Source organism: Barbus barbus (genome assembly GCF_936440315.1).
Source record: "Barbus barbus genome assembly, chromosome: 29".
Taxonomy (NCBI): Eukaryota; Metazoa; Chordata; class Actinopteri; order Cypriniformes; family Cyprinidae; genus Barbus; species Barbus barbus.
The window spans coordinates 19,797,514-19,814,406 of record NC_136757.1 but is presented as its reverse complement, the minus strand read 5'-3'; the positions used below and the strand labels follow the sequence as shown (position 1 = coordinate 19,814,406).

Sequence of the window (16,893 nt, the reverse complement as noted above, 5' to 3'; positions counted from 1 at the left end):
TTCTTTCAGTTTATGCCCCTTGTACTCCTGACCTTACCAACGCACACACACTCTCACTTTCACACTCCACTGTCATCATACAAACACCTCTCTTTCTCACTTTCTCCATTTTCCTCTTTTCCTCCCCAACAAAAATGTCACGTATGTTCCTGCACTGTACATTCAAATGCAGATTAGTTCTTTCATACAGAACAACCAGACATTACTCTTTCTAACACACCCACAGAACCTCACCAATCAGATTCCACCCTCTTTGAGATGTACATGTGTGTACTGCTGTTATTGACTCTGTTATGCATTCCTACCCAATGAAGAGTTAGAATACCATTTGGACCCTTTTGCGAAGGCCCCACTCTGTTAACCCAGAGTACCCTCTGCCCCTCCTCTATCACGTGGCTTGTTTTCAACATAACTTGGCATTTCATCATGTGCTTCTTTCCTCTGGAGTCTCACTCTGAACTTTGCGTAATCTTTGGGGCTGTTTTCATGGCTGAATATATAGGACAAAACACACTGAGAGGCCAACCAGAGAGATATACAGGAGGGAGGGTGAAGTCACAAGATGTCCCTTGGACCCAAATGGCTCTAAGTGGCATTGACTTATTTGACTACCTGAGAAAATAAAACCTGAGCCACTGAAGAACATAATATTTTACTATTGACATAACCTAGTGAGTTTAGGATAAGAAAGTTTCACTATGTCTCTGTGACAGTGTACACTGTATGGAATCTGAAATTATTTGGGTATCAAAACTGCCATGTCTGGGGTTCATATCTCAGTCATTTCTCTTGGCTCATTCAAGGGATCAAAATCATCAAAGCTTTCATTAACACCAGCGTGAGGATATACTCCTGACCTTCTATCTCCGACTCAGCATGCCTGTAAAACGTGTCGGTGTCACAATCGTGTGCATGCCTGTACATAAATATGTGTGTGAATATACAGCCTATTTATCTGCATGACATGTGACCAAACAGTATCAGAAAAACTAAACATGTTATGTTATTGAAATATTAACTTTAAATCTCAGTGAGTAAATCTTATTATAGTATTATTATAGTAAAGTTAATATTTTAGGTTAAAAAACAACAACACAGGTGTAGGTCCCAACTTCATACATTATTATGAAACTATAGGCTAAGTTTGCATGTGTAATTGTAATATAAGAAACACATTGGCTTAATTTTCACGTTTAATTCAGTGTTAATGTCGTGACTTTGTAACTATTTGTGAAATTTAGAGCAATTTTGAGTGTAAATAGTTTCGAAGTAAAACTACACTAAAAATAAATAAAATAAATATCTAATCACTCATTTGGAATGAACAATTTATGTCATCATTATTAGCTATTGCTTTGATATTTCATTGATAGAAAACCAGTTCTTACCAGCTGTTTAGAAACTCACACTTAGTCATTTGTGGTTTTTGACAGTGTGTCTGTTGCAGAATATTGCATCAGGCAGAATGAATGCTAGCTCGACTAGTTATACACAAGACGTACGATTTGGGTTAAGGACATTTGAGTCTTCATCATACTTTTGAGTGCATTGCTATTACGGTACCAATACGGGTTTAAAAGGCTTCTAAACTTTTAGAGATAAAAAGGAATAGACTAAAGCACTGCAGCGCTTCAATCATAACATTCGTCACCAGCCCACGTGACTCTCTCTCTCTCTCTCTCTCTCTCTCTCTCTCTCTCTCTCTCTGTTGGTGTGGCGTGTGTGTGGTACGTGTTTACAGAGACAAGGGGGCTGGTCTAACTGAAAGGAGGTGGGTAGAAAGGGGCGTGAGATTATAAAACCGAAGATCGTCGTATGTCTTTTTGTACCTTCCACAAATTTAGTCCCTACCGCCCACGGCCACCATCTGCTGCTCCCGAAGCAGAGGCTCATACAACGGCGTCAAGCCTGGAGCTTTAAAGACAACAACGGGGTAAGCTTTACATTTAACTGATAGATCGGGATTGACAGACGAGCAGACTCAACAAAAACACCGTGGTTTTGATTTTGAAGGATGCGGCGCAACGGTTGGATTTTGGTTCACTGTTAGCAGATATCTGGGAATGTCTAGAAATGACTTTAGTTCAGTTTATATAGTGCTGTGCGATATGGCTTTCGGAGGTTTGCGTTTCTTCACGCTGATTTAGATGCTGGTGGATTCAGTGTGGTGATCTTGAACATCATGAGTGTTTGTGATTAAATTGTTAGTCGCCTAAAGGAAATAACGTATGACGTTCATTGGATAACGGACGGAAATAGCGAGCCTTTTCTACTGGAGTATTCTTGGCACAAGTCTCCGGGGCATGTCTCTGCTTGTGACTTGACTTGCGTTTACTGCGCCTGTGGTCTTAATTTATCTGTTTGAGGTGACGATTTAAAGGGCTAGTTCACCTCAAAATTGAGAATTGTGACATTTTATCTTAAATTCATGTCGTTACAAACCTCTATAACTCTTACTTTTGTGGACACACAATGGGGACATTTTGGAAGAAAGTCTTTGTATTCATTGACAATGATTGGTGACTGAAAATATAAAGCCTCTAAAATAACTCAAATCAGCATAAAAGTAGTCCACACGACTCAAATTTTGATTCCAAAGTTTTCTGGAATAAAACTGTAGTTGTTGTGTAAAAACAGACCGAAATAAATGCATGTACATGAGAAGTAGACGTATGAATCATTTGAATCGATTCTGTTGATCCTGTTTTTAACACCGGTCTGGGCTGCGCTAAATGATTCGTTCATAAATCGGACTGATCCGGTTCTCGAGTTCAACTCACTTGATGAGTTAATGATTCTGTTGTAGATGTTAGCTCACTGGAGGTGCACGACTTATTTTTGGTCTATGCTCATACAAAGCTAAAGCAAAGTACATTTGTAAGATATGCATGAGTCGTTTGGACTACTTTTATGGTGATTCTGCATCCTTTTTTACATCTTTATAATGATCATTTTTACTGGCATAAGGGTAATAATAAACAAATTATCACTTTGCATACATTTGGTTATTAAAAACTAGTTGTAAGAATTAGCTAAGTGTTATAGTGCTTAGTGTGTAATTAAATACATGCCCAGATTTACAATAAAGCTAAACAATTTTTTTCCCCCCTCAGGTACCCCGTTTAAAGCACCACGGTTCCTTAGACATTGGATTAGCTGAGTGAAGTTTATCACTAAAGCTAAGACTACCGTTGTTGCCGCCATCCACCAGTCCCACAAATCAGAACAAAATGGTGCAGAACAAGATCACCGAAATTACCGGATTCCATCGCTCTTTTAAGGTGAGCGTGTGATCTCACTCATCTCTACTGCTGTTGCATGAATAAATATTTAATTGTTTTGGCATCAGGCGTTGGATCATGTCACATAATAGGCACAAATGTTTTCATTTATTTATACTTGGACGAGTTAAGAGATCAGGCTTATTCCATTGCATATAGGGTATCAGAGGTCTTAGGACATTGATTAAACATTAAACTGAATGCCAAGAGGCCCTAAGTTTTTCTTTAGAAGCCTAGTAATGAGTATAAGCAGGGCATTTAACAAATGACTGATGAAGTCTTGAATTTTATATATATATAATTTAATTATATATATATTATATAATTTATTTATTTTTTAATCTCCAGGGCCAAAATCCCTTTGAATCTGAGGAATTTTCCAAAACAGGATCCCATCTCCTTGAATCTGAATTCAATTTTGATTGTTCCGCCCGACTTGGTAAGTTGTTGTTGTTTTTTTTATCTAACTGTTATGGAAAACCCAGTAGGAAGACCTGAAAGCTCTGCCTGTGATTCATGGCCTTGCACCAATGTTTACATATTTTACATTTAAAGATTAGGGATGAATACCATCTGCTTGTTTTTTCTTAGTATGATCCTCTCTGTGGCTGCTCTCTGTGGCTCTCATCTCTCTTTTTATAAATTTTTTTTTTGCATTATTGACACTATTTTCCTATTTAAAACAGTAAAGCTGCTTTGACACAATCTGTATTGTTAAAAGTGCTATAAAAATAAAGGTGACTTGTCTTGTGAGTGTTTGTGTGACAGCATATCAGTTTTTTTTTTATTGGAATTTGTTTTCTGTTGTGACACACAGACATGCCATCCAGCCAGCCCATCGACATCCCAGATGCCAAAAAGAGAAACAAGAAGAAAAAGAGATGCAGGGCAACAGACAGCTTCTCAGGGCGATTTGAGGGTAAGTGCATATCAGATGGGGCGACATCTTCTATTTTTGCACAGCTAAGGTTGCTAAAGATTTCACCAGGGAAATTATTCAAGTATACTTTTACAGTTTGACAGGTCCAAATGGGTTCAGTAGTGTAATAACACTTTTGTTTTGATTTCAGATGTATATAAACTGCAAGATGAGGTGCTGGGAGAAGGGGCCTATGCCAGAGTCCAGACCTGCATCAACCAAATCACCCACAAAGAATATGCTGTGAAGGTAAGATGCTTTACAGGTTACGTGTGTTAAATTTTAATTAACATGATCTGTGACAATGCAGTGTAACTTAAAATAGCAGTTGCATTGTTTTAAACCGATATTCCATGAGAAGCGTCCTTGCAAATAAGGCATTCAAGAGCTATTGTTAGAAAGGACTTTCCCTTTGAAGCCGTCTCTTGGAAATTGAATCAAATGGGTTACGGGAATGACATTTCCGTCTTTGACGAGCAGATGTGACTGTAGTTGTTTTGTGCAGACTGGCACTGTTGCATATGATTGGTGAGGGCATGCTAGATTCCTGCAAGCTGTGGATGGTGAGGTCATGCTCAGGCCATGCTTATGAGATGCACACTTGGGTTTGAAAATCTTACTATTACAGCATTCATTATGTAACATGTTTTTAAAGATTGGTGAATAGTATTTACTGTGTAGTTTATCTAAGCAGTTTTCTCTTAACCGAGTGATGTTGTTGTTCACAGACACGGATGTTTGAATTATCCCTTTGTTGTGCTACTGTAGTTTTACAAGTTACAGAGCAGACTTAGCGGAAAGTCTTTGTTTTTGTTAGACCGGATGAAAGGCCAACCAATCAGAGAACGGAATGGTCACATGCTCTTACCGTTCATCGTTCTTATTGGCTGGTAGATTGTACCATGCCAGGAACATAATGTACTGGCAAGTCTGTCGAAACATAAACCTCAAAAGAAGTGGTTGTTAGGGTGGAGTTAAATGTTTACCTACTTTTTTTTTTTTTCTCGTACATTGTGGAATCTAGAACAAAAGCATATTAGGAAATGTACATTGTGTGCCAGAAATATGTTTTGTTTTTAACTTACCGATTTGAGGAAGCTCAACTGTTGTGAAATTTTGCATGTTTTGATTTGTTACAGTATAACTTAATTAAAAACTCAATATTTTGTTAATTTTAATATTATCAGATTTTTAAAATTGTCTTCCTTCTTTTTAATTGACTTTTTTTACATTTAACAGATGCTTTTTTTTTTTTCTAAAGAGAAATAATATAGCATATTTTATTTCAATATAAGGTGGTCGTATAAGCCAGCCACACAAAGCCGATATAATGATTTAGGGATGTGCTTCAATCCCTGAGGGGGTGGATCGTTACAAGCATTAGGTCAGTTTATGCTGGGATTGGTTTCAGACAACTCTCACCAGATGTCCTGCCAACCCCCTCCTCCTCTTTGCGTAGTTTGTGTCGGGGGGGGTCTGTGGCGTCCCGGTCTGAACAAAAGGAAAGGCTGAATGAAAACAACCCCAGTAGTCGCCTCAGCTGGGCCTGGGTAGTGTTTACAAGCTTGGTTTGAGTTACAGACAGCGGTCAGACTCTATAGGGCCCCTTCTAAAGCTAACATGGAGATTTATGGGCACTCTCACTTGCATCGTATAGCATACAATGTATTTGCCAACATATTGTAAACTTTTCTGTGCAGCAAAATAACATGTTTAGACTTAAGCAACTAGGTGAAATCTGTCACCACATCCCTCAGGTTCCCTCAAGCATTTATAGTACCCAGTAATTTATTTTTTAGTGGCTTTTGAGTAGATTGATTGCTGACTCAGCCGTGTGGCAGCAGCACTGGGGTTTTTGGGAATGCGCTGGCCCGCAGGCCTCATTCTTAACCCTGATACACATTGTGTGCTCGTCTGCATGCTCTCAATTTCACTGCTAATCCAGGGAGCTGGAAGAGCCGCACAGAGTCAGGAAAACACAGAGGCCTCGCATGGGGGAGGATGTGATTCAATGTAAACAGTAACTTTTGCTTGTGCATTTGGTTGTTGTACTCGGGGATTACGTGAATGGTGTGGGCTCCTCATTGTCACTTTTTAAAAACTTTATGTAGTTTTTTTTGGGGGGATATTTCATCCAAGAATAAAAATTCATTTTTTACTCTCCTTCATGTTGTTCTAAACATATGTGACATTCATTCTTCTATGAAACCCAAAAGTATTTTTTTCTCCATACAGTGAAAGTGGAGGCAAAATCAACATTAAACATTTCAATTTGCAAATCAACTTATATATGTATGCATATCATGCATAAAACACTTGATATTTCACTTTTTTGGTGAACTATTACTTTACAGCTCTCTTTATTACCTTTGGAAGTTAATTTGTAATCAGATGGTCTCTTAGATTAAGTGGAGGTTGTCACTTTAGGATGTTGTTTCTCGTATGGCTTTGATCCTAACCTGCCACTTTTTTTTTTTTTTCATCTCGTAGATCATTGAGAAAAGGCCAGGACACAGCAGGAGTCGTGTTTTCAGAGAGGTGGAAATGCTGTACCAGTGTCAGGGGCACAGGTAACCTATTCTTTATTCTTTTCACAGGCAGTGAAAAATGTGTAAGTTGTGCATTCTAATGTGGCAATGTGTTTGTTTTAACTCAAAATGTTGTCTTTTGTCCACCCAACAGAAATATTCTGGAGCTGGTCGAGTTCTTTGAGGAGGAGGACAAGTTTTACCTTGTGTTTGAGAAGCTGAGAGGAGGTACGTGTTTTTTCTGTAGTGTTATGTTACTCTTGAGAAACCCTACTCGGTCTCCCCTGGGCCCAAAGACCAGCCATGAGTAATTAAATTGAGACCCCCCCTCCATTGGAATGTGAAGATCGCATGTGTTTTTTTTAAGGCTCTGTCTTGGCCCACATTCACAAGAGGAGATACTTCAGCGAGCAGGAAGCCAGCATTGTGGTGCAGGACATTGCGAGTGCACTGTACTTCCTTCACAATAAAGGTACGAGAACGCAGACTAGGAAGAATGCTTTAGGCCTAGAAAAGGGAGAAAAGAAGATGGTGTTACACATGGAGGAAGTTGGGGAAGGGGAGGTTATGGGGGTTGTTGGAAATTGTATCGAGTCATATTTCATCTACAAGCTTGAGGGATACACACTAGATGTCTAGAAGTCGTGGACTGATGTTTTATTCCTGTCAGTACTATTGGGTGAGGGGAAAGCTAATTTTAGTAGCACTTAGCAACAAGCTGTTTTGGAAACATTCGCCTATCTTTGCCCCTGTCGACAATCCTCACTTAGCCTGAATACCAACACGACTAACGCATGACTTGTGTTTGTGGTTTTGCAGGAATGGCCCACAGAGACCTGAAGCCTGAAAACATCTTGTGTGAACACGAGGACAGGGTGAGTCTTTTACAACAGTATGTTTGCCTAGTAAGAGTTTCAGACTATACTTTGCGTTTGTGGTAAAAGTTTAATCAGATGATTTGAGGTTTCCAAGCAGATTGTAAACACTCAGTCATGCTCAGCAGTTGTGGATGGAGTCATTTTTGAGCAAGAAATGTTTTTCATCTGATTTCCTGTTGATGTTTCTTGCAGGTTTCGCCTGTGAAGATATGCGATTTTGATCTTGGCAGCGGAATTAAACTCAACAGTGACCGTTCACCCATCTCCACTCCAGAGCTCCTCACTCCAGTAAGTGTCTTTGTGACCCTAAACAAAGTATTGCATTTGACTGAGAAACAAACATAAGCTTTTAACGGCCGTCTCCCTGTTGTTTTGAAGTCTATGGATAAGATATACACACTGTCAATGTCGTTTCTTATCGGGAGGACCTGCTTTAATGCAATTGGTCGATGTTGAGTGGTGTCAGTAGAGTAGCTCATTCTGATTGGCTGATTTAATCATTCTAAAGAAGGTGATAAAGGAATGGTTTTATGACCCCAAATTTAAAGAAGCCAAACTCTGTTTTGAGATAGTGGAGCAGCAGTATTGAGTCCACTCTTAATTTGTCTATATTGACTTAAACTTGTTGCTAACTTGTGGCTTACAATATTTACATTAAAACCAATTTTTGTCTCTTTCAAAATATTTGAAATGGGCTTCATTATTCTAAGCTCTTGAGTTTGTGCGTGTAAAAAAAGATCTGTTTTCAGCTTCACGGCTTTGAATAAATGGGGCAAGACAGGCTAGAACAGGTGATATGGCAGGGTGGATAGTGAGAAATTCTCAGCATGGGGCTAACCCGAGTTGGATCCAACAGCTTGTTGAAAAGACGATTTGTGGACTGAATGGTGAAAGGTTCTAGTCTATCTAGTCAGTAAACAATGTGTACTTGCTGATGGGCAGATAGTCTCGTGTGATTCTGCTTTAGGGGAGAGGGTTTGATTGAATGCATTGCGTGTATATAAAATTCTGTAATTTACTCAAACCTGTAGGACTTTCTTCTGCAAAACACAAAATCTGTCCATGTTCATTGTGTCCATATAATGTAAGTCAGTGAGATCCAGTGTTGTTTTAAGTTAAAAAGGTTAAATCATTCTTCAAAATATCTTTTGTGTAAATGAAAAACAGTCATACAGGTTTCGAACAACATTAATTTTTAATTTTGGGGGGGTTAGCTATCCCTTTAACAGTTCAGTCCTAGTTGCGCACTTAGAAAGACCTTGAAGCCTCTAGATACAGATTTGTTAGAATGTTTTGTTCTTGGCTACTTTCATTTTTTCAAGAAGCATGCACTCATTCAGAGTTGCAGAAATGCGACTCCTTTTGTCAGAAATGGATGGAATGTTGATCAAAAAGTTCTTTTGTGCTTTTTAAACTTTGAGCCAGTGTTTATATAGTTCCAATTTCTCAATTCCTCGTGTACTTGTGGAAAGCATGAGGGAGGACAAGAATTCAACCCAAACAAACATTTTGGGCCTTTGTGCTCCAATTTCCTGTCATACCTTCTCCCTTAAGCACAGTTTAGACTCCATTTCTCATTTGTTTTTGTCTCTGTGGATTTCCTCAAGCCTGTCTGGGCATTAGTCTTTCAGTCAGTGTTACCACCCCACACCTAGCAACTGTTCTGTGATTGGTTTGGTGAGAGGGAGGATGAAAGAGGGAGGAGCATCTAGTGCACTCTGGTCATGCACTCAACATGTTTTTCTTGGGCAGGATCCCAAGGATCTTATCAGAGTTTTTTTCACCGCTAGCTTGATATTAATTCTTTGTTTGTCAGATTGCTTTGCCGCTTACAGAATTTTCCCTTTTTTAAAATAATTCTTTCGTTTTACTCTTACCGCAGGCTTTTGTGGGTGCTCGTACCATAAATGCTTCAAGAAAGTCATGATTTCTGAGAAGTGCATGTACTTTACTTCCTGACCCATATAGAAAAATTGCTTTCTCTTGACAGTTTTGCACTGCGTATACTTCTATATTGTGTGTTTAACCTATAACCGCAGGGAAATTCATACATGTATAGGTGACTCGCTCGCTCAGCTGATGCATGCCTTACTGCCAACCACAAAAACACATGAACCGACGGCACGACTGCTCAAGCCAGTTTGTCCTTCCTTGGAAAGCCCCAGATATAATATGCTAGTGTCTGCAAGTGACTGATGCAATGCTATGCTAGTTTTACAGCTGCAGTTAATCTCGAAAGTGAAAATCCGCGCGCAGTTATCATTCAAGGCCCCCCTCCCTCCCACTTATCTCAAAGACACAGAGATAGGCTCGCAAGCAAGCCAGAGGAATATACTTCGATTTTATAAAACGCATGGAAAGTGCTGCAAAACATAAGCCCTAATTACAGGTCGCACTGTTTCCCTGGTTTCTAGAAATTCTATACAGTTACACAACTGACTAGCTACATGCTGTAGCAATGTATATTTAGCTCTGTATTGGTTGTTCTTTCTGAAAGTCTTTTGTTCAGGAGTTGGGGGTGGTTGTGAAGTGTTCACTTGAATGTGCGGGTATTGAGAGGCGGTGAGCAAAAACAGCCGTGTCGTTGGGGGTTGGGTGCAACAGTGGAAGCTTTTGTCTGCACTCGGATTCCTGCACTGCGAAATAGCATTACATAAGTGCAGGGAGGTGGAGCAACAACGGCAGCTGGGTTGAGGATAACAAAAGAGACTAGCAAAGCAGGCCGACCGCTTCCTTTAACGTCAGAGACACAAACCAAAACATGACCGTGATGCACTTGAACACCTGTGAAAACATACAGAGGGGGTTGGTCATACCGTCATTGGATTTACAGCATTATTGGTTTATACCCACTTTTGAACTTCAACCCTGTATGATAACATATTTATGAGTGTAAATTATTGTAAGTTGTTATATGGGCAATTCATGTAGGGTTCAGATATTGGCCTTGATGCGTTAGAACTGAAGTGTATGAATTCAGGGAAGTTCTTGATACAAGTTCTGGGATTTGTGATCTCTTGGGGAAAAAATGCTAAAGCAAGTTATTTTGTAACACTGACCTCAGTCTGGATTGCATAATTATAGGGGCTTAATGCAGCAAGATGGCCCAGCCCATTGAGAAAAACTAAAAGAAACCCAGATCCTTCTAGAAGAGTCTTTGTCCTGCTGAACTATTGAACCGTTACTTCAGAGAGGTTTTATCCTTTTACAACAAAGATGTGTGGGTCTGTGAGCTGATGTTGCTGCACACTGAGTGTGTGTTGCTGTTATGTAATAAAGCATGGTATGTGGGTTTTTTGGGACGCCAATCCATTTTTTTCCTGTCCCAATGCATGACCTAGTTTTAGGCAGAGGCGGTTGGAGCCCGAACCAACAAAGCAGGCTGCGCTTGCATGACTCACTACCCCGCCTCCATCTGTGACATAACAATCGTTATGTGGTTACTTCATTTAAGGTGCTGTATGCCACCGTCGCATTTTCCATCTGGACTGCTGCACAAAGCACTTCATGAGCAAGAACTAGTGAACTAGCATTCAACTAGTTAATCTGTCGTCAACCCCCCACACCAGCTTGGCGCAGTCTACTGTTTACCATGTGATTCTCACGCTGACGGTCTCAGACGTGCTTAGGGGTCCCACAGAACACATGACATTTATCAGCTGAATGCAAGAACGTGAACAAGGGTGTCTACAGTGAGGGGGTGAAAACTGTAGAAATTGAAATGCAGCTACATTTCAATATGCAGTACATAACCAACACATGCACTTTTTATTGTTTTTTTTTTTTGTTGTTGTTGTTTTTTGTGCACAGCCAATGTGACTGCCAGTTCAGTGACAGAAACGACCCAGGTGCCAGTTGATTACTTTCTTCTGACCCCTTCTTCCTCTTTTTCTTACTCTCTCACCTTAGTGTGGATCTGCTGAATACATGGCGCCGGAAGTTGTGGAAGCCTTCAACGAGGAGGCCACCATCTACGATAAGCGCTGTGATCTTTGGAGCCTGGGCGTCATCCTTTACATCATGCTGAGCGGTTACCCTCCCTTCGTGGGCCGCTGTGGAAGCGACTGTGGATGGGAGAACGGAGAACCTTGTCAAGCGTGTCAGGTACATTAAACACCTTGTTGCACTGTTGTAAACCTACATCAAAAGTATCATATTCATGTGCTGCTCAATGAATAAAACTCATCTTTTGTTTCTTTTTGATTTATTTTTTTTTCTCTCTCTAGAACACCTTATTTGAGAGCATCCAGGAGGGCAAGTATGAGTTTCCAGAGAAAGAGTGGGCTCATATTTCCTCCAGTGCCAAAGACCTCATTTCCAAACTGCTTGTGCGGGACGCCAAGAAACGCCTCAGTGCTGCTCAGGTTCTCCAGCACCCCTGGGTACAAGGGGTAAGGAAGCTTTCAACGAAACTTCTAAGTGTCATTTTAGTAACTTTAGACCGTATCATCATGAATTTTTTTATTTATTTATTTTTTTTACTTTCTTTCTCCAGGGTGCCTTTGACTGTCTCCCTTCCTCTATCCTGCTGCAAAGGTAAGCTGAGTTTGTGCCAGCTTTTCTGCTAGTACATGCAGCTTGTAGCTTCCTCATCAAGCTAACCTTGTCCTTTCCTTCCATGCTCACAGGAATAGCAGCACTAAGGACCTAACGTTCTTTGCGGGCAAGGCTGTTGCCATGAACCGGCAACTAGCCGAACAAGACGACCTAGAAGAACAGCAGCTGCAGGACACCCCTCAGGTTGTTACAGCCAGTGCCACGTCCATGCGCCTCTCCCCTCCTTCCAACTCCAAACTGGCCAAGCGCAGACAGAGGAGTAGCCTGCTGAAAGGAGCGCCCGTGTCTGCCTCCGAGCTCAGGCAGCTCCTGGCACCGCTGGTCATTGTGGGAGACTGTGCTTGATCGGTTGAGCTGGGTTCCCTGTGAATAATTTTCCAATTTCAAATGGACAAAGTATCGGCTACCTTTTGTGCAAATCCCTCTCCGTTTCTTCTACCCACTTGAATGGGACCCAGTCCTTTCCTACACAATGGTTCAGTTTGTGCCTATTGCAAATCCAGTTTGATTCTTTAAGCACTGGAGCAAAAGCTCCTACAGCACTTTGATCAGCTCTCGACAGCATGGGAATTTCCTTGAGAGCTCAAGGCAAATGAACTGGACTCTGTTTAGGACAGAGATTGGGTTACACAAGCCATTCGGAAATTTGTCTAAAGGTAGAGCGTAAAATACCAGCTCAGACACCAAAGGTCTAATACCTCCCACCCCCTTCCCAAACCTCTTTTTTGTGCTGCTTCTATGTTACAACTGGATCCACTGTGAATTTTCTCTGTGAGAGATACAACTGCGTTTGTTTTTCAGGAAAGTTCTTCCTGTATGTGTATGTGCATATATCCCCCTCCCCTTCAGCAGACACTGAAGATGCTGATATGTGCTTATGCAACCCTGATGAAGGCTATTATGACTTGCATTACTTCAGAAGAGATCTCGTATAAGTGGAGCGAAGCTCTTATAATAGTGCCTCACCTAACTTAATGCATTGCTGTCCTTCCCCCACAGCCTAGTAATTGCATCAAGAAATCCCCCTGACCATTAAGAATAGCTTTTTTTTTTTTCTCTGTTATTCAAGCACTTCCAGAGTGTGTCCTTATAGCTAGACTATCCCAGCAGTCTGCTTTCAAGACATAGGTTCCCCTAGTTGAGGAACCAGTAAATGCATTTGATTTAGGGTGTATGTGAGGTTTTTGCAAGACTCCAATTGGAATTGCAGCATCAGATGCATCCAAACTGATGTCTAGGATACTAACTTTTTCCTGTAAGTTTCACCCAAATCTTATTAATAACCGATAAGAGTGACTATAAACATTTCCGAGCACAACTGGGATTGAGTGCACGCTGGGAAGTGACCAGATGGTTGCACAAGCACACGTCTGACAATGTGACTACATGAATGACAATGGTCGGTATCAGAGAGTACCCCACTTTAAGGGGGTGATTATGGTATGGAAATATTGAACTGTCAGATTGTGGATGCCACCAAAAAGCAAACTATATAAATATTAAGAGGGGAGGAAGAGATTATTTTCAAGTAACGTAAAACTAAAAAAATAAATAAAAAAAAAAATCGAAAAAGCATTCCAGCAAAAGTATTTAAAAAAAAAAAAATCTAAACAAAAAAAAGTCTTCCAAGAAAATGTAGCTGTATGAGTGAAATGGTCTAAGAAAATTTACTTGGCGTCTTTTATACGTTAATGGTTGACTCCAATACAGAGTGTGCCACACTGATGTTTCAAACTTTGTTGAGCTTTGTTTAACTTTTTATTGAAAGAATATTATTTTCTATCTTATTTTTATGCAGGTGCTGTTCAGGTGGAACGTTTTCCTTTTTTTATAGTTTTGTTACTTTTATTAATGTTGATTTTAAATGTTGTAAAGAGCGAGAAGAGTGTATTTGAATGTGACTGGAGTTAGGGGGAGAAAGGAAGAATTAAAACGAAGGAAGGAAAAAAGACAGGGAGTCATATAATCTGTACAGATCTAATGTTTTACTGTTTTTGTTCTTGCGTTGGAAATGACTTCAGGGTTGTTCAAACTCCCCTTTTCTCTTAGAAACCATTTGTGGCTTGATCGTTTTAGTAAGACGCAACAATTTTTGCCAAAGTGCGCTCGTTTCTTGAATCGAATGCACTGCGGTGTCTGGTAGTGCTGATCGTGAATCAGCTTTAGCCTTTCCCATGCCAATTCATAAGACACCGCATACTTGGTTGAGCTGAGCACAGACCATCATTCCCTCTCCGAGGTGCAGAGAACATTTGAGTCCAGACGTCTGGATTCAGATCAAGTCTTTATAAATTCTGCAAGCATTAGTGTCACCAATGGGAGTTCAAATCACCCAAGCATATGATCCTGTTGAATGTTTTCAGAGTGTCGCCCATTCTGTAGTTGCTCTGAGATGCTTTGAGAAACCTAATGGCAGTCCTTGGATTAGAAGGGCCCATTATGCTGATTATTATGACACTGATTGTAACCTTCATTGATTTTTGTTTTTCTTTCTTTAAGAATCTTTTTACAGATGCATCTTTGTGGGTTTTTTATGTCTTATAGTAAGACTTGAATTGTATGTGCAGCGGTTTCCTCATGTTTTGTTCAGGAAACTTCTTTTGCTACGATGTACAAATGGCAAAAAAAAAATCATAAACTGAGATTTAAAGCAATCTTTGGTCTGGAAAGTACCATTTCCGCCACTTCTGTTCAGTATTTTATCTTTCTCCTTAGCTTTGGTATATTGCAGATATCCCAAGTGTTTGGGTTTGTATTTTCTGAAGAGTTTGTGGCGCTTGGCTGGTCCTCTAAAGCCTGTGTGCCTCTGACAAAAGATTCACCACTCTTTTACCCATAATGTAGTTATGGGTTGCCTTGTATTAACAGATCTGACTTGGATTCTCAAAACAATTTGGGTTGGGGGTGTAGAAAGTTCTCATTAAATGTTCCTGTTTTACACAGCCCAATTTTAGCCATTATAAACAAGCATCTTAATATGAAGTTCCTTTTTGTTTTCTTTTTCCCCAACCCAAATATTATTGGGATGAAAGTATTCAGGTGCACAATTGTTGGGTTTTTTTTTTTTTTTTTTACAATCTAATGTGACCCTCTAGTCTGAAGGCTATTGTTTTGGGGGTTTTGTCAGCAACGCTTAAGAACACTGTTTGTCCATTTCCAAATTCCAAACTTTGTCAAATAATAATTGGGGAAAATCTGAAATGAGGTCTCCATTTAAGGGCAACAGGTATTGATTTAAAAAGCACTTTACTGTACCATGTGGTTGACTGCAGTTCACTCAAAGCTACATTTATGACTGTTGTGACAATTTTGTATTGTTTTGTACAAAATAAAACCACAAAACTGCAATAAAATGCTTTAAACAATGTTCTTGTTTAGTCTTGTGTTTCTGTAAAACTGAACTTTATCAGTCCCACCTCTACCTCACACAGAATCACAAACATTGACACTTCTAATAAAGACCAATCTCTTAGAAAAGGTTCTAAACTGACTGATCCTGTTGACATAATCGCACCTGTCGCTATCACCGGAGCATGAGTCACATGGTGCATCACTTAAGTCAACATGGCTAGAACTGCAGTAGAGAAGTGCTGATTTTTTTTTTTTTTTTACTTTACAGGGCCAAATGCTTCTTTAGAGAGTCTGTTGCAAACACTAAAAGTTAGCCAGCCTACAGTTGCCATGGAGATCTCCGAGCAGCTTAGCAGCCTACTGTAAAAGTGTGGGTTGAACATGAACATGCGGAGAGAGTGAGTCAACAAACTGTTTGGATCACACTACTGCGCGTCCTCAGATTCACAAGTGTGCATAAACTGAGGGCCATTATAATTTTGTTGTTGTTATTAACATTATTGATATAATGCAATGAAATAATGAACTTATTTATAACATCTTCATAAAAGTACTAGAATGGACTAAGTACAAAAAATGTGAAAATAGATCTTTTTCGTGCTGCAACTAGTCACCATTAATTTAAAGTTTTCAACCATTTTAATTGAGCTTTTAGGTTAAATGGCCCTGCAGTGTGACAAATTAATTGTCTAAAATATTTACTTACAACAAGCAATGTAGACTGTAAAAAAACTGCATGTAGAATAATTGAGATGGAATTTAGGTGTGTGTGCAATAATAATAATAAAAACAAGTTAAGCTTTCCTGTAGCTCAAATAGTAGAGCATGGCGCTAGCAAAACCAAGGTCATGGGTTCGATTCCCAGGGAAAGCAAGAGCTGATAAAAAATTAAAAAAACTGTAACTTGAATGCAATGTAAGTCGCTTTGGATAAAAGCATCTGCTAAATGCATAAATGTATTCTATTTTATTATTGTTACTAATATTAAAAATAATAAATTTTCTCATGTTCTCTCTCTCTCTCTATATATATATATATATATATGACATAACAGTGGCATAACTGCATTTTTAGTTGTTTTTAATAATATTATTAACTATTATTATTATTACAAATAAACAGAATGCAGTCTCTGAAGTTTTGCACTATGATAATAGAGGTTCATACCTCTTACTATGGCATGTCTCCCTCTAGTGTTAGATGAGCTCTTTCTTTCACCAATGATCAATTCTCTCTCATTGGCTACTGGAGACTGTTTGAGGTAATTATCCTGTCACTCAAGATATGTTATGTGTTTAAAACTGCATGTAATTTGCCAATGATAAATCAGGATTTCAATTGGATTCAAATTATACTCTGTTTCTAATAGGCTGAGAAGT

The 16,893-nt window shown here is 39.5% G+C and overlaps 1 protein-coding gene across 1 annotated transcript; it reads left to right on the top strand.

Moving 5' to 3' along the window:
* The first annotated feature begins 1,737 nt into the window (after window positions 1-1,737).
* LOC306848997 (MAP kinase-interacting serine/threonine-protein kinase 2-like) lies at window positions 1,738-15,532 on the top strand. Its single transcript, XM_079383807.1, has 14 exons — window positions 1,738-1,933; window positions 3,114-3,281; window positions 3,630-3,720; window positions 4,099-4,200; window positions 4,352-4,449; window positions 6,691-6,770; window positions 6,883-6,956; window positions 7,096-7,200; window positions 7,548-7,603; window positions 7,799-7,894; window positions 11,516-11,710; window positions 11,833-11,997; window positions 12,102-12,142; window positions 12,235-15,532. Exons 2-14 carry the CDS (start codon window positions 3,231-3,233, stop codon window positions 12,506-12,508), a joined length of 1,428 nt encoding a protein of 475 aa, XP_079239933.1. The 5' UTR covers window positions 1,738-1,933; window positions 3,114-3,230; the 3' UTR covers window positions 12,509-15,532.
* The last annotated feature ends 1,361 nt before the right edge of the window (window positions 15,533-16,893 follow it).